The 24,234-nt window shown below is 36.2% G+C and overlaps 2 protein-coding genes across 7 annotated transcripts in view; both read right to left on the bottom strand.

Annotated features, from left to right (window-relative positions):
- Positions 1-378, bottom strand: part of LOC142980377 (coronin-7-like) — a 26,565-nt gene extending 26,187 nt beyond the window's left edge. The window contains exon 1 of the mRNA XM_076125700.1: positions 289-378. Coding sequence (XP_075981815.1) covers positions 289-378 — 90 coding nt within the window. The remainder of the gene's footprint in view (positions 1-288) is intronic.
- Positions 379-681: 303 nt separating this feature from the next.
- Positions 682-23,966, bottom strand: pod1 (coronin). 6 transcript variants are annotated; one of them, XM_076126097.1, is made up of 24 exons: positions 23,884-23,966; positions 23,055-23,438; positions 19,767-19,953; positions 17,333-17,536; positions 16,640-16,861; positions 16,073-16,200; positions 15,391-15,531; positions 12,161-12,730; positions 11,205-11,313; positions 10,627-10,746; positions 10,197-10,317; positions 9,406-9,504; positions 9,034-9,131; positions 8,619-8,732; positions 8,125-8,245; positions 7,602-7,723; positions 6,972-7,231; positions 5,758-5,879; positions 4,590-4,728; positions 4,007-4,138; positions 3,560-3,634; positions 2,847-2,982; positions 2,387-2,499; positions 682-1,939 (listed from the first exon to the last, which is right to left on the bottom strand). In XM_076126097.1, exons 2-24 carry the CDS (start codon positions 23,361-23,363, stop codon positions 1,847-1,849), a joined length of 3,735 nt encoding a protein of 1,244 aa, XP_075982212.1. In that variant the 5' UTR covers positions 23,364-23,438; positions 23,884-23,966; the 3' UTR covers positions 682-1,846. The 6 variants fall into 6 exon arrangements, with proteins under 6 accessions (XP_075982212.1, XP_075982213.1, XP_075982217.1 ...); XM_076126098.1 differs by having other exon boundaries at positions 23,055-23,433; positions 23,884-23,959; XM_076126102.1 differs by lacking the exon at positions 23,884-23,966 and adding an exon at positions 23,736-23,864.
- Positions 23,967-24,234: the final 268 nt, after the last annotated feature.

Raw genomic sequence — 24,234 nt, 5'->3', positions numbered from 1 at the left:
ATCTGATACTGAATCAGGTAGAACTTGTACTATGGTAAACAGACAACTGATAAATATACTTATAAGCATTTAAATAGTTTCTCTGTTGATCATTTGAACTAAACGCATCTGACAAACTATGGTGTAAAAGCTTTCTTTCCTAAAATAGAGTTCAAAATTAAAATATCGGCTGTATTTTAAAATGTGAAAGGATCGTTACATCTTATTGTCAAGGACATTTAGAAAAATATAGGATAAACAATTAGAGAAGAAATCACTTTTTTTACTACAAGAATGTTCTATTTTTACAGATTCAGCCATGATTCTACCAATACTGCTTCTGGGTATCGCGGCGCCTCTGTCCGTCACCGCGCAGTACCCAGACTGTCCAACCTGCATCTTGCTCAACACGACATGTTACAACATGTCCCAGCTCTTCGATCTCGAAGCACCTTTCCGAACAAAGATCGTCATCACCAAAATGGGCATCCACAGGTCCAAAAACAAGCTGTACTTTAGTTTCGAACCTCACATCTCTGACCCAGAATTCTACAAAACCGGATTCGTGAATTTAGATAACCCACTTTCCGTAGGAATCATTTCTGGAGATAAAATACTTAATTTTGGTACTTTTGACATAGACCAAGATAGTAATAATATTTACTTCGGTGGTACCGATGGGATATACCTTACGAAGTCGCGGGCGGCCTCTTCTATATTATACTGTGTCTACCAATATTTCCAAGTCCTCCAATTTGCAATGACTTAAACTAATCAGTAAACATTATTGGACTTACGTGCCGACGTTCTTTTAACTAATATACTACATTACCATGACTATCTGACTAAGATTAAAATGTAAATGGGATCGAGGGGTGAAAAATTTCTATAAAATACGTTACAAATCCCAAGTTTACTGTTAGGTATAAAAAGTATTATATTTTTATTTGCGAGGGATGGTACTGTGGGTGTTAGTGACGATATAGATAAAGATACTACTACTTTACTTTAAAAAGAAATTGTTTTCAAAATAAATTGTGTACAATTCTCAATGCTGCGTCTCTTGTTATATCAAGAGCAGAGTTAGGCCTTAAAGTGGCCTATTGTTTGTTGAAAACTTAACATTTCAACAAGAACAATTTGATGCATTAAATTATGAGTTAACTCGTAATGTCAGAGTTTATAGATATTGTTGCGCTGATTCCTTTAATTATTGAGCATGTTGTTTTTATTGAGCTAGTTTTTAGTCAAAAACCGTATATTGAGGCTCATATAAAACGATATATTTTCTATTACAATTCGAAGACAATATTTTAATCAATCGTTGCATTGTTATCTTTAATGTAATTATAACCTTTTAGTGTTTAAATACTTTGATTGCTAAATATAATCTACTTACTTTTATGCTACAATCGGTACAATTAACGTTGGCTGATGAATATGTAGCGAGCATTATTTCGCCTTTACTACGGCCATTACATCTCGGTCAATTTAATATATAAAATTCTCGCGTCACAGTTTTCGTTACCATACTCCTCCGAAACGCCTTGACCGATTTTGATGAAATTTTGTGAGCATATTGATTAGGTCTGAGAATCGGCCAACATCTAGTTTTCATACCCCTGAGTGACACTTTTTTTTTATATGGCAGAACAACGTCTGCCAGGTCAGCTAGTATCTAGTAAAAAGAAGTATAACATAAGGACAAAACTTACTTGAAAAAGTCTTTCAAATCTTTAAAATATCTTGTATCTACATCGTCACTAAGTAATACGGTATATGTCGGTACAACCCGACCATGTACGGGAGCCTCTAAGTAGAACTACTCGCTAGGGCAGTAAATTGCACTTGGTATAGTCGGGTTATCTCACTGTTCCCACTCGGTCTCGTCCACGCCCTCCATGCTGTCTTGCTCCAGCTTCATGTTCACTTCCATTTTGGCGCTCATGGACTTCATTATCTGTGGAAAGTTTTCTTTTAAGACTTTTTCGAAGGAAGATAAATACATGAAAATCTTTTGGCACCTCACGCACGGTCCTCTTATTCAGTACTAAGCTCCACTATGGTAACTAAACCTCCGATAAACTTACTTCTACACTACTAAATACGTACATGATGAACCAAATATAGATATTTTAAAACATGAGTATGTTTACAATAGCATTTTTTTACACACAACACTTATTATTGACTTTAGTTAAATGTTCATTAAATGACTGACTCACGAATCAACAATACTATAAAATAAACCAAATGTTTCGAAACATGTATACGTACATGTTCTCTAATGTAATCTAATAATATCACCTTGCATAATCCTAAAAGAGTTAGAATGCTTATGATCCTTAAGAACACCAAAAATACCTTTAAAATAGGGACTTGTATAATTGTTGAACATAGTACAGACCTGGTCCTGCTTGTCCTTGTTGTCGTGCGGCACGTGCGACTTGATGAGGTCGGGCTTGGGCTTCTGCGGCGCCGGCGCGCGGGACACCGGCGACGCGGCCGTGTGCGCCGATACTGGGATACACACGTTAAATCATAAAAAACTATTGATAATTCAACCTAAATAATATTATCGTAATTAACATGAATATTTTTTGACAGTCTGTCAATTTAGCAAAAATCACATTACTAGTACAGTACAGTTTAGTTTGCCCCCTCTTCCTAAACAAAAATCAATTATTTGAAAAAAAAATACGAACCTAATATTCTCTTAAAATTTCGCCTGACTAATTTCAATTTAATTTCTTTAACACTACTTGTTACACAGTAGTTGTTGTACAGTAGAAACATTCTTATTAAAACAGACTGACATTTTCCGACCTTCAATATAATATTAGGACATGATATAGAAGAGTACTCACGCGGCTCCATGCCGGGTGGCTGCAGACTGACGATCTTGGGCGTGACGCTGGCGCCCGCGAGCCAGTCCTTGCCGCTGAGCCACGGCTCCCACGTCACCAGCGTGGGCGGGAACAGGTCGTCTTGGAACAACTCGCTCTGGAACACGCACCGTTTAGTTTGAATCCCGTTAGTTATTACATGTTTCGCTCAGTTTGGGATTAACGATTTTATACTTGTACCCACATATTATAATGTAACGGGTCTTAAATCGACATTTCGATCGAATAACATTGACCGTGGTCACGTGCTGACTCGATCAAAACGTCGAGCAAACAAATAAGGTATACTTACACTAAATTTTCAATCACTTTGGGATACTTCTAGCCTAGCTATTGATCTGTCCGTTCATGAAATAGAGACATTCAGATGTACGATCCCGAATTACCCGAGCCACTGAAGCCATTACCAACACCTTCCTAACATCTACAATGTCCCAGAGTTTCACCCCCGCCTATATCCCAGATCCCTATACCATTATCCCACATCCCTACCACTGACTTAGTTTCCTTTCCACTTTCCAGTTGTACATAGGATTCCTAAGGAGGATTGACGTCAGAGAGAAAAATATGAGCCATTATTTCCCCTCTCAGCATATTATGTTTGAAAATAAACGTCGGATAAGGAGAAGAAGAAGAAAAATTTATTTTTATGTGTTGTATCTGCTGATACTGACCTTTATTCTGGGCACGGTGAAGGACAGCGGTTCAATGGTGCCATTGGTGAGTCGTAGTGCTCTCGCGAATTCCACCTGTAACAAATAAAAACAGTAATTCATAAAAGATCGAGATCATAGCCTGTATAACGAAAATCATCCAACGTTAAACATAAAAAAGGTAGATGGTCGTAATTAAACAAATACAACATCATTCCGGTCTAGCGTAAATTACGTAGCTGCTCGTAGCAGGTCGTAACAGCACATAACCGCTCGTAGCAAATCATAGCAACTCGTAGCAGTACGTAACAGCTCGCATCAACACGTTACAGCTCGTAACCGCTCGTAACCGCTCGTAACCGCTCGTAACCGCTCGTAACCGCTGGTAGCAGCTCGTAACTGCTCGTGACCGCTCGTAGCAGCTCGTAGCAGAATATCGTGGAGTCGCTACAGTGTGGTAGAGCCTACCTTCTCCACAGCCACGAGGTTCTTGTGTATGAAGGAGATGCCCTGGTGCAGCGTGGGCGCGCGGTGGTGCGACAGCGGACACAGGTGCGGCGCCTCGCTCGTCACCTCGTAGCAGTAGATCGTCGAATCACCCTGCACAAACAACCATATTAACCACTGATTATAATTGATATTTACTTATGTTTGCCGGCGATTCTGTCATCGAGTATTGCATACTAAAGTAACGTGTTTAAGCTGCCACAGACTCGCTCGTGCGCATGACTGCTCCGGCGACAGACGGCTGGGAGCCGGGCATGGATCGTTATGTATACTGACTATAGTATCAAACTAAACTGTCGAAGATAGAAACTTTGCGGGGCTCTCGGTAGCTATTGACAGCGCTCAAAATCCTAATCTTAAACCTATATACAAATAAATTAAAATGTGTTGCTAATGGTAAAACTCAAGAACGGCTAAACCAATACGGCTACTTTTTAGGTGCAAAGAAAAAAACAAAAAAAATGCGAAGAAAATTATCAAATCAAAGCTAATATGACACACGGAGGGCCCGAATCAGGTAGCAGAGCTATGACTATGTACTGACCCGGCCGGTGAGGAAGAGCGTGCCGGAGTCGTGGTCGATGTGCGTCTGCAGGATGGCGGGCGACACGTCCAGCCCCGCCGAGCACAGCGGCGCCGACAGCTCCGAGGCCTTGTACAGCAGGATCTGCCGCTCCGACACTCTGAGTAATACGCGTTTGTTGTTATATACACTTACAGTACATGACTGCTGAACTAAAAGAAGAATATTTTGTAGGGTAGTCCGAAATTTATAAAAAGACCACTCGCGTATTAAAAATTGCCCTTGAGTCGCGGGGACTTTTTACAAACATACACAAAACTATTATTTTTGGATCGCAAAAATAATTGTCCCGTGTGGGAATCGAACTCACGACCTCCCGACGGATATATATGGATAGCGGCGTGGCGACGTAAACCATTGTAATAAAATATGGCAGCAGGCTGGCCCTGTCTGGGACTATAGTTGCCTACACCTTCGGCTATAATAGGCATGTTGCTATGATTGTATAAATTTACTAGCTGACCCGCGCAACTTCGCTTGCGTCACATAAGAGAGAATGGGTCAGAATTTTCCACGTTTTTGTAACACTTTTTTTACTGTTACTCTGCTCCTATTGGTCGTAGCGTGATGATAATAAAATATGCTTTATTTTCACGAAAAATATTCTTAAAATTATTTATATCTCTTAATATATCGAAGTCGCGCTAAGGCATATCCGTCATTAAAACAGTTGCCATGACAACGGAATTTTGTTAATTCAATGTCATTATAATATTGATTTTTCGCGACTTCGTTGAATTTTCTGAATTTTCCCGGGAAATGTGTCATTTTCCCGGGGTGAAAAGTAGCCTATGTCCTTTCTCGGGTATCAAAATATCTCCATACCAAATTTCATGCAAATTGGTTCAGTAGTTCAGACGTGATTGAGTAGCAGACAGACAGACAGACAGACAGACAGACAGACAGACAGACAGACAGACAGACAGACAGAGTTACTTTCGCATTTATAATATTAGTATGGATTGTAGTGTGCAATGCTACATTGAAATATTGATGAATGAAGTTGATTAAACAGTGTCTGCCTTACATAAGATCTTGTCATCGATTAATAGGTCAGCTTCAGATCAAAACATGAGGTATCTCTTAGTACAATCAACTAAAGAAAAGTGTATGTAAAACTAGTACTAACTTGTCAAAGCCAGTGACAACAAGATGAGTTCCGTTTAACGCCCACACGACGCGAGCGCCGCGGCTGCCCGCCGGCCCCGGGCCCTGGGCGATCGGCTCCGTGCTTGAACGTGGTTTGTAAACCTGAGTATCAGAAAAATACACATAAGCGATTAGAAAACTTTCTTAGTAGGATCTTTCTAGAAAATATTAGGTCGGGGAAAAAGTCTTTTGGCATTATAGTATGTATGAACTTGTAATAAAATCTCTTTGGTTTCAAGAATCCCAAATGAGTACACGATTCATTAGGTTTCTTTGAGTGAGCTCGTGAGGTACCCAAATATCGAGCTTTTTTGTGTAGAGAAAATATTTTATTACAAGTTCATACATACTACAATGCGAAAAGACTTTTTCCCCGACCTTAGACAAAACGGAAAAGCTAAGTTCGTCAGTCATTTAATAAATAAGAAAAATAAGACTAAATACACAGCTTATTTCATAAAACTTGTCTTACTTCTATCACGTTATAGTTCAATACTAAATATTTGTTTATCACGATATAGTACGGTACCGTGGTACCAACAATATTTATTGAAAACCGATTCAGTGTTGAATCAATAAAAAGAAAATGCTTTCACTTCCATAAATTCCCGTATCATACAACACCGTCTTTCCTGACGCTACGCTAAAATTGGTAACTTTACAAAATTGGTAACTTTACAAATTGGTAACTTTACAAAATTGGTAACTTTACAAAATTGGTAACTTTACAAAATTGGTAACTTTACAAAATTGGTAACCTTTACAAAATTGGTAACTTTACAAAATTGGTAACTTTACAAAATTGGTAACTTTACAAAATTGGTAACTTTACAAAATTGGTAACTTTACAAAATTGGTAACTTTACAAAATTGGTAACTTTACAAAATTGGTAACTTTACAAAATTGGTAACTTTACAAAATTGGTAACTTTACAAAATTGGTAACTTTACAAAATTGGTAACTTTACAAAATTGGTAACTTTACAAAATTGGTAACCTTTACAAAATTGGTAACTTTACAAAATTGGTAACTTTACAAAATTGGTAACTTTACAAAATTGGTAACTTTACAAAATTGGTAACTTTACAAAATTGGTAACTTTACAAAATTGGTAACTTTACAAAATTGGTAACTTTACAAAATTGGTAACTTTACAAAATTGGTAACTTTACAAAATTGGTTAACAAACTCACCCTAATATTGCCATCCTTGCACACAGTAGCCAAGTACTCTCCACAGGGAGACCAGTCAATCGCGAATATCTGATCGGTGTGTCCGGTGAGTGTGATGGCGGCGACCGGCGTCTCGGGGCTGAGGTCCCAGATCTTGACGCTGAGGTCGTGGGCCGCCGTGGTCAGCACGTCCGAGGCCGTGGGGTGGAAGCGTATGAGGTAGATCTTGTCGGGGTGCGCCGAGAATGTACGGAGCGGCTCGTTTGTTGATTCTTGGAGACCTGTGAAACGATTCAGTGTGAATAATTTATTTCGTTTATATAGATAACACTTGAGATAATCAATCTTGGGCTCCACATAGGGGCATGTGCATTTATTACATGGATCCTTGGCCGGCGCGGAAAGCAGAGTCAGATGGTTTTGCATATCACTTTTATACGTTAGCACCCTTATGTACAAAATAAAAAGAATACTAGAGTTAATTTAATTATAATGAGGCAAAACGCGTTCAGTTTACTGCTCGTAATATTTAACTAGGCTCTTACTATGCATTAAAAGCTGTAAAAAGGCATAGAGCTGTTTTTGTTAGACGAGTAATAACATTAATAGATAGTTTTAAGAGTGAGATGAGTAGAAAAAAACATATCGTACCTCCTTCAGGTATGATCCACTCGCGCACCAGCCCGTCGTCGCAGGCCACCAGGATGCGCTCGGGACGGAACGGGTCCCACGCCCAGTCCTGCAGCGGCGCCGGGTGCAGGAGCGCTGCCACCCTACAATCAACAATATAACATTATTACTTCATTCAATGACGAATATTCTGTTGATTTTTGCAGCCAAACACCGTGGTGGAGGCACTCACGTAAAAATCTAAACATTTTTCAAGTAAAGTTCGGAATGTCAGCTAAATTTGATAACAACAGAGACCATAAAACTCACATAGTTAGTTTTTCAATTTTGATCAAAGATTTCATACCATACGAAGTAGCAAGACAGTGAGCCAAAATTTCACCAGTTTGGTTTCATTTTTTTCTATAACTTATTATTCGTGCACTGGTTTGTACCTTTATACGTCTATAAAGGCAAAACAGCCTTTGCGGTATATCGAAAATCGATTACATTTCATTCATAACGAAGTTTCTTTTCGCATGAAGATATAATAAAGATATATTACCTAGTACTAGCGGGATGTGTGTGTGGAGCGACAGACACTGAAGTAGCGCCTTTAGGTAGCTCCACGATGCCCACGCGACCCCCGCCGCCGCTCAGTGGCACGGCGCAGCGGAACCCGTTCGCTGCGAATATAAAACACATTTTTAACTTAAAGTTATAACGCTATTCTATACCAAGGCAAAAATTCAAAGGTAAAATGCATCTTCAAGTTAATTCCCGTATTCTACTGTACATAAAAAAAAAATGCTACGTGAAAGATTAAATATTTCGTACTTTACATTTTTATACATTAACCATAACCATCAAAAGTAATTTTCTAGTATCCTCGAAATATTTATGTATATATGCATAATAAATAACAGTTATTGGGTGTCATCAAAGAGATAATTTGGCAAAATACGACCCTACTTAGAAAATCCAAGTTTTTCAATACAGTAGATGTTTTCTTAAGTTATAATATAAATATAGACAATAATATGAAAGTAGTTAACTCACAATAAAATCCATTGCATTCTCCAGAGATCTGTCGGCTGATATTCTTGATGTTTTCCACTTGAGTCGACTTGTGTCCGGGCGTGCCCTTCAGGTGACGGAACTTCGATACTTTGCCTGTACAACAAAATGGTTATCTATAGTTATAGCGATTGAAGGGCTTCACTTGTCAATATTGATCACAAGACAATGCCTCCCGCGTTATAAAGAGACCTTATTTATAGACAAATTCAATACTATTGTGTAAAATATAGCCATTATAGAATTTCAACTGTCGCCTGCTCTCCTTGAATGTGTATAATGTACTTGTTTTCTGAACAGCAGTTTGTTGCTACATCCAGACATAACAAGGTGTATGGCACCTACTATACATATTTTTAAAAATGCATTAATATTTTTGATATTGTTGAGCTCTTACCAAAGACAGTGGATGTCCTCTTCGTAGTGACATTCGGTACAGACGCACGTTTGTCCTCACGGTCGGGACTCTTGCGGGACTTCAGTGAATCTCGCCGCCTGAAACATTGATATATTTTACTAAAAACGTTTAAACATTTCGTTTCTGAAGTTCTTCCGCAATATGCAAAAAATAATCATAATAATTTAAGATGTCGATGAACATTTCAAAAACTACTATTTAATAACCAAGAGAATTACAACACAGGGCTTTTTTACAAATTGCTGTACGGGCTTAAAGTGGCATATATTTGTTTAAGTTTTACAACTATTTACTTGGGTAGCCAAAATTTGTTTAATAAAAGTATATTTGTATGTAGGTGAGTGTATGTACCTGAGTGGTGCGGGCGAGGGTGGTGTGTCGGACTCCACGGCCACGCTCACTGAACGCGACTCGTAGGCGCGACGTCGATCCGCGATTGACTGTCCACCGCTAAAACAGAAAACAATTATTGAAAATATCGCTTTAGTCAAACAACTTACAGTCAATTCATACTAGCGCTGATTCGAAGCGCATTGAAACGTAAATCCAATCTGTTCATAAAAATTTCATCCTTATCTCCACAGCATAACGCACACATTACTTCGGGAATTTAAATAGACGCGCGTTCATTCATCGGAATTCGTCTGTGCGCGATCAATGCTGATTCGTGAGCGAACAACTTCGCATTTATTTTAGGTACCTCACGAGCTCACTGAAAAAAACCTAATGGACCGTGTGCTCATTTGTGATTCTTGAAGCCAAAGAGATTTTATTACAAGTTCATACATACTATAATGCGAAAAGACTTCCCAACCTAATATTTCGTGTATATACAAAGCAGAGTAACCGCATCAAACAGACAACCGTTCGATGCATAAGTCCAGGGGCAACTGACGTTCTAAATTATCAAGCCCAGTTTCCCTGCCTCTGTATAAGTATCGGATAACCAGCTGATAAAGTTGATCAAAAGCAAGAATAATAGTCAATATTTCAACTCATAAGCTAACCGATGCCTATTCAGGAGTAGTGAGATTGGCTGTTTAATATAATATTATAATTAGCCGACTTAAAAAAAGGAGGAGGTTCTCAATTCGACTGTATGTTTCCTTTTTATCGATGCTAAAGATCTGTTCCGCACTTACTCGGTATTTTCAAACATCTTCCTGCGTTCAGCAGTGCTGGGTGTTTTCGGTCTGTAGCCAGAATCTGAAGAATTCATCTCTTCTTCCACGCTCGTGTCTGACTTGCCGTTCGTATACTCTTCTGTTAAAAATACATTTTAATTAGTCTAATTCAATGTCAATTGTGTATTTAGTAAGTAGTAACTCTATGTAGTTGCAAGCTTGAAATTCTTTCTGAATTACTCTTTTTTACACAAAATTGCAGGCAATTTTTTAAAGCACCTACATTTTATTTTATTATGTGTTAATTTAAAAATTTTGTGTTGTTACTTTGAGATATAATATTTTTTAAACATAAGTTCTATATATTGATAATATTTTTAAAAAATTCGATAAAAATACCAAATTTGCGCGATCCATAAACCGATTTACAGTTTGTTAGTCTAATTACCTTTATTAGGAGCAATTTCCACATCACTAGTTGGGGAGAGCGACTTGTCCTTTTCTTCGTCTTTGGCCGTCGGCGTCGAAGTGACGGGCGTGCCCGCTTGACCTGACACAGGCGATGTCGCTAAAACACAACATTACTTATAATATTCAATTTATTACTCACAGGTCTTCTCATAGTATGAGAGAAATCTCGTGTGCTGAATGCATGTGCGAAATCTTATCATGCAGATGCATCTTTTGCCTATCTATCTGAAAGTAATGCGTCGTTATAAAAATAATAGCACGCGCCAAATAATTATGTGTGTCTGAACATAGCCGCAAGTCAGAACAATGAATCAAAGAAATAAAAACAAGAGATTTAAGACACCAAGTTACTTGACATGTACTACAAAAATAACTTTATTTTAAACATTAAAAATACTTAATATCCATTATAGTAGGATTATTATTTTTAAAAGTAATAACTATTGTAAATATAAAATTAAATTCTAGCTATGAAGTGGCTAAATATTCCACCAAAGTGAATGCTTTTAACTGGAAATGTAAAGTTATCTTGTAAAACTAACATATTTAACTAACCTGAATCAGACTTTGGTATACCGGGCACGGTAGGCACGGAGAACACTTTGTCGAAGGAGAACTCATCATTGCCGGTAGCCGCTGAGAACGGCTTCGGTCCCAGGCGAGGCTAATAACGAGATACGAGATAAATAAATTAATAATATAACAAATATTGATTCAACAGAAACGCTTTGTCACATAGTGCACATTACAGTTCGAAATTTGAAGTAATTTGCTTAAGCCGTTACACGAACTTCAGGAGTATTATTTTAATTAATAAACAAACATTTATTTAACTATACTATATAACGGGGTTTCCTAATTACGAAATTAATTCTTACAATCTACACTAACGACTAATTTATTGATACACACCAAAACCAAATAAAATATACAAAAAAAAACATATACTGGGCATCTATATCCTATACAGTCTAATAATTACATGATTAGTTAAAACTAAATAAATAATACTATATGGGACACAGCAAAAACAAGGAAAACAAAATTAGGCTATTTAAACAAATAATTAACTAGAAAACAATCACAACTAAAATACACAAAATATAAAAAATAAGCGTAAATAATAATTAAATACATAAACATTACATCTAATTCTTTAGTAAGAAGCAGTCAAGAATACCTATTACTATTACCGAATAACAAATAACAATTTCTTGGGAATAGTGATTTATATTTCAAAGCAGCAATGAACTGTATAGTGGCTAACAAAATGATAAATAAATAAATATCATTGGACAACTCACAATCATTTGATTCCAAACTAAGCAGAGCTTGTACTATGATAACCAAATAACTGATAAACATACTTCTTAAGATGTACACTATTTGTCAACTGAGCATTATCAATTCATGCAGTATCTTTGATCATCACTACAAATAAATCTTGACGGCTTCTCACGAATAAGCAATACTATCAAAAATCTACACATCAAATCATCCACTTATAGTACCTTATAACCGGAGCCCGGTGTGGCAGTCGTCCTGGGTTTCGGCTTAGGAACCTCGGAATGTTCTTCCATTGATCCAGGCTCGGAAATAGAAGACCTAGGCATTGGCTTCGGCACTTGAACCGGCACACCATTTATCAAACTATTACTTCTCGACAAAGACGACTCAGTAGACTCCGTACTATCAGTTTTCTCAATGGTCTTTTCAGTCTTTTCAGTCTTCTCGGCGGTCTTTTCAACGGTCTTCTGCGGAACAACATCAGGCTCGTTCTTCTCCGGCTCAGAATCAGTCTTTTCGTGTCCATTATCGGTGATTTTCTTGTGAAAACCGTTAGTCTCTTTCTGATAGTCTACTTTGTTGTTCTTCTGTCTTTCCATGCCTTTGATCAGGTCTTTTACGTTGACGAAATCGATACGGTCTTCGTCTTTCGGTTCTACTGCCTGAGGTTTCACTGCTGTGGTTATTTTGGGTTCTTCTGGTTGTACCGGTGTGGTCTTTTTACCATCAGACTTTTTCGGTGCGGGCATAGCAAGTATTGCTTTCACAACCTCTTCTAAATTACCTCGGTGGATCTAAAAAGAGATTTATTCAAAGGTATTTTGATGTTTTACTTTCTTATTGCTATGAAATTGTATAACCTCATGCACAATCGCCCCATAGCAAATACTAAGCCCAAATTCGGTGGACACAATTTTAATATCAGCTAAATCAATGTATCTAAACTACGATATATTTCATTCGATAATGGTACCATGAAGTATATAATGTGTTGACATGGTCCCAAAGTGGCCCAAACGATAAATATCACTGTAAATCAATTGGCCCCATAATAATGAACAATGAAACCCATGCAATATAAATTAAAATATTCGCACCCAGTTATTCTATGAAACATACATTTCATTATACTTATATAAGCTTGAATATGTATTTAAATAAATAAATAAAACTTTGTCATCATATCCATACATTGATTACAAAGACTGTCCGTGTAAAAAATACAGTCGAATCGAGAACCTCCTTTTTTAAGTCGGTTAAAACCAATAATATTACGCCGTTTGTCTGTCTATCTGCTGAACCGACGTTCATGAAATTTTATCTAATTTAATAACTCAGAATCAAACATAGGCCTACTATACTCAACAAAAAACCACACAGTCTAAGCCAGTACTAAACAATAATAATATAATTCTATAGCAAAAAAAATACAAACGCAATACTTACTTCTACAAAACACCAATTGTTAGAAAGCACCACACAACTCAATAACACCAGAACACTGAATAAAAAGCTCTCTATAATATTACTAATAATAACTACACTATAACAAACCACTCTTTCTCATACACAATCACTTAAAACCATGGGTTAATATAACCAATGTAATGACGCAAATTATAATAATTATAAATAATATTTCTAATAAAAACGCAAAAAAATAATTTAATTTTATGTTATTACGAAACTGGGTTAATATAAAAAGATTTCATCTTGCAACTTGTACACATAATATTAGGTCGGGGAAAAAGTTCATTATAGTATGTATGAACTTGTAATAAAATCTTTTCTCTACACAAAAAAGCTCGATATTTGTGTACCTCACGAGCTCACTGAAAGAAACCTAATGAACCGTGTACTCATTTGTGATTCTTGAAGTCAAAGAGATTTTATTACAAGTTCATACATAGTATAATGCGAAAAGACTTTTTCCCGACCTAATATCATAATGCGGGTCTTAAGAGTCAGCCCACGGTCGATGCAATTCGATCGAAACGTCGGGTAAACAAATAAGGTATATTACCTTTAATTTTTTTATCGCGTTTAAGACCCGTTGCATTATAGTATTGTGGGTTAGTATTTACCTTTAGCGAATTAAGAGTATATAGTCCGTTTTCTCAAGGAATAAATTGGGAACTAATTTTACCCCACAACATATTTATAGCAATTGCAATTGAATAATTTGAACATATTACCAAGTTTCGTAATAAGAACAACATTATGAAAAGAAAAAAAGAAAGATGGAATAACAAAATATATAACGGCAATTAATTATTTAAAAAAATACCCCTACTTTGTACTAATATTGCAATCTTTCCTTTTTCATACTTAAACAAAATGAAAAATAACAATAAAATAAAAACATGCACATATTACCATAACTTTTATGACACTTAAGTTTATATGATACTATAGCATTATAATTTTAGCCTATATTCATATTTTTAACATATAAATATCTATAGCCCATGGAAAAGGGTTGAATACATGAAATCATGCAATGACTAATTGAACCAAACATTGCTTTAACTATATCAAAACGCCACACAAATAATAATTATGGGTCAATGAAACAACCCCGCAGTAAAACCCATTCTTATTCTTACATACCATACAAGACGTAACCAGCAAAATATCGTAGTTTTAATTAAAGTAACAGTTACTAAATGAAATAAAATAACCTTGTTTTTTCGAACTGTGCATCTGCCAATTTAAAATTATTCAGTGAATTTATATGTATAAAATATCTATTTATTGACTACTTTGCTTACCCCAGTTTCTGAGTACATTTAGCGGTAGTTTATCTATTCAAAAGCATTCTTTTTTTATGACTTTTTACGCTATTAAATAGATAAACTACCGTTAAATGTACCTCAGAAATCGGGGCTTACTCATCTGCAAGAGAACTTAAAATTCGGATTTAAAATATTCCGTACAAGAAGCTTAGAAATATAAATTGACGATGAACACTTCGAAACCATATGACAACATCACAACGATCATAAAGGTGCTCCCACACAACAGTTGTATAACGTTAGAAACTGACGTATAACATTTTTTTAAACAAATTTGATTTAAAATTTTATTAAAATTATTTTGTAATCGTCTTACTCAATGTTGTATCTATACTAATATTATAAAGCTGAAGAGTTTGTTTGTTTGTTTGTTTGAACGCGCTAATCTCAGACTACTGAAAATTCTTACAGTGTTAGATAGCCCATTTATCGAGGAAGGCTATAGGCTATATACTATCACGCTACGACTAATAGGAGCAGAGCAGCAGTAAAAAATGTTACAAAAACGGGGAAAATTTTGACCCATTCTCTCTTATGTGACGCAAGCGAAGTAGCACGGGTCAGCTAGTAACGTTATATAACTGCTGTGTGGGAGCAGGTTTAAACATGTACATAAACAATACACTATAATATATAATACAATATATTATGTACTGTACCTGTGTGCCATTGTTAGCGTCGGGGTGTAGCGAGATATTAGGTACTGGGTGGTCCTGGTTGTCGAGCCACATGGGCGCGCTCAGGTACGTCACGCTACCGCTCGTGTCCGGGTACAAGTCCGCGTGATACTCGCGGTAACTCTGTACAACAACATATTTATTTTAATTTTTATTTATGTCGGCAATATCAGATGACAGTGATAGTTGGAAAGAAACGAGGTAGGCTTTTGCCCAGCAGTGGGTCAGTATACGCTAAAAAATACCAAAAAAAAAAACAATTACAAGTAAGAAGCCGTCATTCTTTTCTGAAAGAGTGACTATATTATACGTATCGAGGTTCACCGTGTTACGAAAAGCACGTTAAATTATGGGGCCCGACTGTCATTTTCGTCAAACTTCAAAGTCTAGGTTTTAGAGGTCTGATAGGCAGTCGCTCCATATAAAACACTGACATTAGTTGCATCCAGTAAGACTGGAAGCCGATTTCAACATAGTTTTTGTCTTTGCCATCTAAACGAAAGCATTACCTTGATCGCAAAACTTTTAAAAACATTTCTCTTTCTTATCCAACTTCAAACCCGATTTTATTTAAAGCACCTTATCTTCTCTAGACATTGAAGATAGTCATCTGCTACAAATGATTATTATTATCAAGTAAATCTAGTAATTCAAACGTTCTTACCTTCCTGGGCACTTGGTACATGATAGGCACGACTGATGATCCGCACAGTTGCAGTACTCGGTTCACTTCGCCCTCCATCACGCGGAGAGCACGCTTCGGCACTAGACACGCGCCCTTGGTTTGTTCACCTATTACATACGAAACTATTTTAGTAAAATTTTAAAAGTAACGGCAGATCAGAGTACGGTCTACAACTACAATTAACGCAGTTTTTCGATATTTAAAGTGCGATTTTCAGACTTAGTTTTTTGCTTGTCTACAAGCTACGAAATGTGATAAATAGCATTTATTGCCATATTTCTATTACATAGATACTTCATACATGATTCCTTATGACACGAAGATCATAAAAAATTGCTTTGCTTTGTCTGGCCATCATGGCATCATGGTAAATATTTTTTTTCAGGATAATTACGTACACACAACAATAGCTACTAGTCTACCTTAAAATAATTCAAATGCTTTACCAAAAATGTGCATTCAATATAAAATCAATACACAACAACTAGACTAAAGACGGATTTATATGAGTCCTAAGTCTAAAAAAAATTCTTATTGGCAACTCACCAGAATGTCTCAATCCCTCAATAAGATAAGGTTCTCTATCAGTCAGCTCCATGTACAATATGGTGGTATCTCCCTTGCCGGCTAGGAACAGCATGTTGGTGTCAGGGTCGAAGAGTGGCATCAGGATCCCGGTGGAACAGTCCAGTTCCAGTGTCTTCTGCGTTTGAGACAAGTTGCGGATGTCGCGGATCATTATTTGACGGAGACGGGCTGAGTCGAAACCTGTAGAAAATAATAATATAATATAATGAATGTGCAGATACTTTTATAAACTACCTATTATGTGAGTAACACGAATTAGTAAAGAGTTTAGACACGATTGTTCCAGTGCTGCGGGGACTTTTACAGAGAAAAAACTACGGACACAAAATACAACCACGGATGTGGTGATTGTGGATGGCACAAATCATTTTTCCGTGTGGGAATGTGATGAAATGTGAACCCACGACGCAATAGTTGCGGCGTGTTAACCTTAACCACTGCGCCACGGAGGCAGACCACTTTGTAACTGATGTTCTAGATGTATGAAATTAATTTTGGGGAAATTTAACTAGGAATTAAGAATATGTACATTGTACATAATATTATGTTTGCTGTGTCAACCATTGAAAAGAAAAATCTCCTTGATAAAAACATTTTTTTATTACCCAGATTATTTATATTATTTTAAAGGATTACTTAAATTTCACTCACCAGTAGTAAGTATTCTGTCCTGATCTCCGAGCCAGACGATCCTGCTATCCTTGATGTTCTGATGGCTATTGGCCACGTCGACCACCGCGGTGGCCGCGCGAGGGTCTATGATGCGCACCTTCTTGTCCTTGCACGACGTAGCTAGCAACTTGCCGTCTTTCTTCCATGACGTCGACTGGATTACCTCTGAGTGGTCTCTGTTTACTGTGGAATAGAGATAATAATTATTTTTAATTATTATTTGCTATTGTTAAATTAATGTTATTTTTGCGATATTATTAATGAAAATCAAGGTTAGAGGGCTCATCAAGACTTAAGTTTGAAATCATGAGTTCGTACACGACACGAATAAAATCATTTTGAAATCCAAATTCTACTTCGTAAGTAATTTTACATAATTTAACTTTGGACTGACAGGGATCGAATAATGATGTGCTTGTAAAATAATAATTAAAGAATCTTGAGCCCCCAAAGTCCTGGTATGCTGCATATCAAAGTTAAAAACATTACCTAGATCTAGTCCTAAAATGTTCATTATTAATAAATTGTGTAGAAGAAATCTCAACAAACCTACACAAAATTCATTTAGTTTATTGACGAAAGCAAAGCAGTATCAACCACAATAATAATCTTTACAACAAAAGTAAACATATTCGTTAACTACCGTATGTATTTTATGCCTACAATAAACATATGAGTCTCAATAGAGCTAGTAATAAAAAGGTGCCATTAATTTCAGAATGCTTCAGCTAAATTACACTGAACGGCCGTGGCTAGGGATGACTAATCCCGTGACTAACACAAGCCCATTACTCTATTGTCGCGTCGCAAAAGTTTAACCATAAATATTGTATTTACAAAATATGTGGATTGTGTTATTTTTTCCCCTTAATTTAACATTGATTTATTTTCCGTCAGAAATACTAACCCATACGTATGTTATAGTATTAGCTGAAATAGTTTGTTAAAGTATAAAGCTAATAGATTTTTAGTTTGCTGCATGGAACTTTACTTCACTTATGTCCGATCTCTGAGTGCATTTAGCGGTAGTTTATCTATTCAATACCGTTTAAACTTATATAAAGAAAGAAGTGATGAAGTGAAGTAGATGTGACAATGACATCAAAATCAATTAAGGTTGCCAATAGTTTGTAAAAGCGTTGAAATATCAACCAAGAATAGAGAAATCTTCGGGACGGGAGTGACTCGTCGTAAGGCCGAGAAAAGATTGTCCTGCTTTGTTACAAAATTTCGTATTTCATATTAATGTCATTATATCGGAAAATACATAAATGTGTGTATGGCACATATATCCATACTAATATTATAAATGCGAAAGTAACTCTGTCTGTCTGTCTGTCTGTCTGTCTGTCTGTCTGTCTGTCTGTCTGTCTGCTACTCAATCACGTCTAAACTACTGAACCAATTTGCATGAAATTTGGTATGGAGATATTTTGATACCCGAGAAAGGACATAGGCTACTTTTTACCCCGGGAAAATGACGCATTTTCCGGGAAAATTCAGAAAATTCACCGAAATCGCGATAAATTAATATTATAATGACATTGAATCAACAAAATTCCGTTGCCATGGCAACTGTTTTAATGGCGGATATGCCTTAGCGCGACTTCGTTATACTAAGAGATATAAATAATTTTGAGAATATTTTTCGTGAAAAAAAAGCATATTTTATATCATCATGCTACGACCAATAGGAGCAGAGTACCTAACAGTAAAAAGCGTTACAAAAACATGGAAAATTCTGACCAATTCTCTTTTATGTGACGCAAGCGAAGTTGCGCGGGTCAGCTAGTATTGTATATGCATGTATGTATGACTTTGTATAAGAAGACAAACAAATAAAAAGAAATGCTTTCCCATCTGTATAAATATGCATTTAATAACTAGCGGACTGGCCCGACTTCGTCGGAATATACCTAGTACAGTAATATCCCGTCGTTTCCATTCCCATGGGAATTTTGATCCCATCGATACAAACCTCGTCCTGACAGTTAAAAACATTATAAAAAAAAATTCAATTTAGTTTAGTTGTTGAAAAGTTACGCGCATGCATACATTTTGGTAATTCATTTTTAGACTTAAATAATTACATCCAATCGCGTGTCACTTTCATTCATTTGTCGTATGGTCAGCTGTGGTCAACCTAGTGTCAAAGATGTTCAAGCGCCCGGAGGCCTTTGACATGGCTTAACGACTGTTATTTAGTGATAACAACCGGGACCGCGTTTTTACGTGCCCTCCGAAGCACGGAGACGCTCAGTTCAAATACCACTATGCGGCCACCCATCTATGGAATGTCCGCGCCAAGGTTGCTTAACCCACAGATCGTTTACCGACCGGTGAGTGCAACTAGCCACGAGCGCCTCGTCACTGTAAAACACAATGAGAGAAAAAAATTTGCTCCACTACTTACCAAAAGCTTCCTTCTGCTTAGTCAAGTCCCACAAGGCGAGCTCGTGGCCTGACGCCACATGTATCAGTCCATCAGCCACCGGGTGGAAGCCGACGTTCTCAACACGCCGTTGTTTCTGCGAGAGCGTGCACTCCGGCGTCGAGAGAGACTCCTTCAGACCTTCAGGCGGAATGTGCCATATTTTCACCTACAAGTAAAATAATGTTAGTTTATATTGATTCAATTTATTTATATTATGACTTATGTGTCTTCGGTAGTGTTGGTAGCAGCTCCTTACATCATCAAAGATTTATACCTAGTAGAAGTATTGTTAAAACTATTTGGCGATTGAAAAGAGTGGCCAGGAGTTTCTTGCCAGCTCTTCTCATTGGCCCTATCTTCCGAACTGGCGGTAACTTTACTCTTTGTATCATTGACTATCATAAGTGTCAGCATTTGACATATATGAATAAATGATTTGATTTTGTTCAATGAACCCTACTTGAGTGACGAACGTGAGGCTTGCTTCACGCATATTCGGTTCGGCAACATTAAAATCGTACAACAAAACCGACTCTCTTGTTCTGTTTGTGCCGACCAGGTCCATCGACATTTACGATAACAAATAATTGTCCGTGTGGGAATCGAACCCACGACCTCACGACGTAGCGGCGTGGCAACCTAAACCACCGCGCCACGGAGTCACTCAATTATAAATTCTCGTTGTATTAATTACAGATATAAATACTCTCATAATGATTTGCCCTTAATCAATAAGGAAAACACAGGAGACAAAGGATAATAAAAAGGAATTATTTTATAAGTGCATTTTTCCTGTTAAGTAATAAATATGTTTTACCTACATACTATAATTACTAGGACACTTAATATTATGATTATATTGTAGACAAATAACCACTGTTGGGTCAAAACTGTTGCTGTATGCAAGTGTCGAATTATAATCCTACTAATATTCAAATCTATATCAAAATAAATATATTTAGTTTGTTACTCTTCCACGCTAAAAGTGCTAAACGGATTTTTTTTAAGTTTCGTGTTTAGATAGTTTATAACTTGGATAAGCAAAGAGTGCTTTTTACACCAGAAAATCTTTTTACTCATACTTCAAACTTTTGTACTATGTGGAGTCTAAAGTAGTTTATTTTGTGGAACAGCAATAGAAAGGAATTATGCATATTCCAAATGAACTCTTTGACAAAAATATGAAGTCATGATAACGCATAAGGAAGCCGTCAGTATGTTATGGGTTACTAAAATTGTGTAATTTCCTCTACATCTAGTATGTAATTCTTCTAAATACATTTATGTGTTGTGTCAGACCACTATTCTTTATTATAATGCAACGGGTTTTAAACGTGGTTGAAAATTAAAGGATTTATGATACCTTATTTCTTTACCCGAAGTTTCGATCGAAATGCATCAACTGTGGTCATGGGCTGACTTTAAGGACCATTACATTATAATATTATGTGTACAAGTCGCTAGAGTTTAAAATCTTTACCTATCTAGTAGATAGCATATGTATGAAACCCACTGTCATAACTTCATCTGATAAGTAAACCAATAATTATCCAGAAGTAATGAAAGTGACCACAAATCTATTGTGAAGTCAAATTATCACCGATTTTCCTATACATTTATGCACATTTTAGATAAAATCAAAATTGGGAGATTTTGCTAAACACATCTAATTCTCATATATAATGTTACCTAACACCCTAATCTACAATTTAGACAGCACTGTCACTACACTCCCTAGTGAGATAAAAATGTAAAGTTATTATCTTCAAACATTTGCTATGATAGCACATATCTATTACTGTTATCAATAACTAACTGGTGCACTGTTTGATGTACTAATAGTTATAACCTTAATGACATAATAATAGAAATGGTCATTGTTTGTTTTATAGAGTACTTATGGCCTGACCTGACTTTGCTCAGGCCACCTTACTAAAAACTAAGCCTCATTTGAGAATCACTATGTATTAATGAAAACTGCAACTGCATGAAATGTTTGTAGGTTTAGATAATATCACAGACAGACAGACATGGCGACTCAACATTATGGACTATAGCAGTAAACAATTGAATAAAAAGCCAATCATGGGTAGGATCCAGTGCCAGATTAACTTTATGTCGTAAGCAAAATATACTTATGCATATTATGTGTATTTAAATCTTACAGAAAGTAATCTTAGAAGTGCCAGCAATATCATTTTTTTTGTGTTTGTGGTGCCCCCCTTAATGTGGTGCCTTAAGCAATTGCGTATTTTACTTATAGACTGGAATTCAACACTGGAAGAGGTCTTTTGCCCAGCATTGGGACAATCTCAAATAATACATCATACCATAATGTTGTGACTACTGATTTTAGGATATACATTAATTTATGAACTGTTTGAATTTAAATTAAGCTAAGTTTGTAGAGATCTCTGCCTACCCCCAAGGGAACAGGGCAAGACTGTATGTTTAAATTTAGATGAGAGACAACAATGATTGTTATTTTAGGTTTCTCACTCTCAAATGACAAAAATTTAATAAAGATAAAGTCATTTAGAAACAGATCATTAAACACAAAATTTAATCATACATTATTAAAATATAAACTATATGAAAGGTGATTCACCACATTAATAGAAAACTAAACTCATAATTACTAAAATATTGCCAGTGGAAAGTCAAAATCTAGTTTCTATGGCTGAGTGCACAAAGAGGTCTATATTCATGAGTGCATATACTGTGCACAGATACATGTTGCTTGCCAAATTTTTATCTCAACACGTCTAGTTTAAACACTAGAATGTTTGAGCAAATTATAATTGATAACATTAACGGTTTAGTGAAACAGTTATTTGAAATATTTTTAGAATAAATTCTGTTTTTTTTCATGTGTCTATGGTTGAATGATTTTGATTTGTTTTTATTACATAGATATATAAACTCATGCTTTTTTCCAACAGGGGTCAGCAGAGACCAACAAACTGTTAAACCATCATCATCATCATTGGCCTGTGTCCATCTATTGCAGATGATTCAGGTGGCGTCAGATAGAGGAATATTTGTTACAAAGTAACATCTTCGTTCGTGGCTTAAAAGACCAATTGAATTGTTAAACCAATTGTTTTTATTATGGACTAATAACAAATTATGCAGTAAAAAGATAACAGCTACAAATTATAATGTAATCATAATGAATCATTACTGGTAATAAATCAATATTAGTTTGACACAATAAATGTTACACATTGAATACAAAGGATGTTATGATAATACACATGAACTTACCAGTGAGTCCTGTGATCCAGTCAGAAGCAATCCATCGTGGAATGGTGAGAACTCCATGTCAGTTATTGTGTCAGAGTGGGCATGAAGCAAGGGCATTGTCTTACTCTTCCTCCCACAGTCGTCCAGCGGCAACACCGCCATGCTTGACCCAACATGCTCCCAGTTAAACGCCATGAAGGCCGCAGAAGCGCAAATATTATTCCCATAAGTCTGATATGATCCAACACAAATATCTCTAATGCATGCCTCCGGTTTAGGCACAATCGGTGCCGCATTTTTATACTTAGAGGCTTTGAAACGCCAAGCCATGTTTATCCACTTTTTAAAAAAAGTTTCTCAGTCTTATAAATTCGGAATGTATCAGGCTAACTGGAGGTGTCTACTCTGAAACAATTTTCGATCAAGTTTTATTTTTGTTAAACTGCTACCACTTCAAAAACGGTTTGTGACCCACATTACGGGATTTTTAACTAACAATAAACATTACACTTACGCTAATTGCATTTCTAATTAGAAAAATCAGGCTACATACATAGATACAGTTTTATTTTATGCCATAGCCGAATGAAATAATTGTGACAGAAAACAAATATTTAAAAATCATTAATGGTCTTCTGTTTACATGTTAAACATAGTTATAACAGAACATTATAAATACCTGAATGATAAAATACGAAATACCGTAAAAACACCTTTTGTTTTGAATAACTCGGCCGGCTGTCGCACCGGAAACGAACTGAACTGACTATTAGACTGAACACTGGCACCAGTTTATATTTTATATTGTTTTTGTTATCGATACAATTACAATTTATGATTAATTACTCACCTTATCGGGTAAAAATTACACAGAATTTCAATTTCCGCTAGACACTCCCCCTAAACGTCGGCCATTTCAAAGCGACATTAGGGTAGTGGATCGATAAATAATATAAACACGCTAGTCGATGTCAAGCGATGACATTAGCAAAAATTAAACGTTATCGATTTTTTGGCCAATAATTCTCAGAAAATGTTAAATAATTTTGGAATAATGTTCTAACAATAAATCAAAAGAAAAATGCAACTAATTTTACTGTTAGGTTCATTGAACAACGAAAATTAACTTAGTTTAGTATATTAGATCGATTGTACTTTCAACTAGCATGAGAGTACACTCCTCACTAGCTAGATAATCGAT

The sequence above is a fragment of the Anticarsia gemmatalis genome, chromosome 18 (assembly GCF_050436995.1).
Source record: "Anticarsia gemmatalis isolate Benzon Research Colony breed Stoneville strain chromosome 18, ilAntGemm2 primary, whole genome shotgun sequence".
Classification (NCBI taxonomy): Eukaryota; Metazoa; Arthropoda; class Insecta; order Lepidoptera; family Erebidae; genus Anticarsia; species Anticarsia gemmatalis.
Note: the sequence above shows the minus strand (reverse complement) of the source record. Positions and strands in the feature narration are given on the sequence as shown.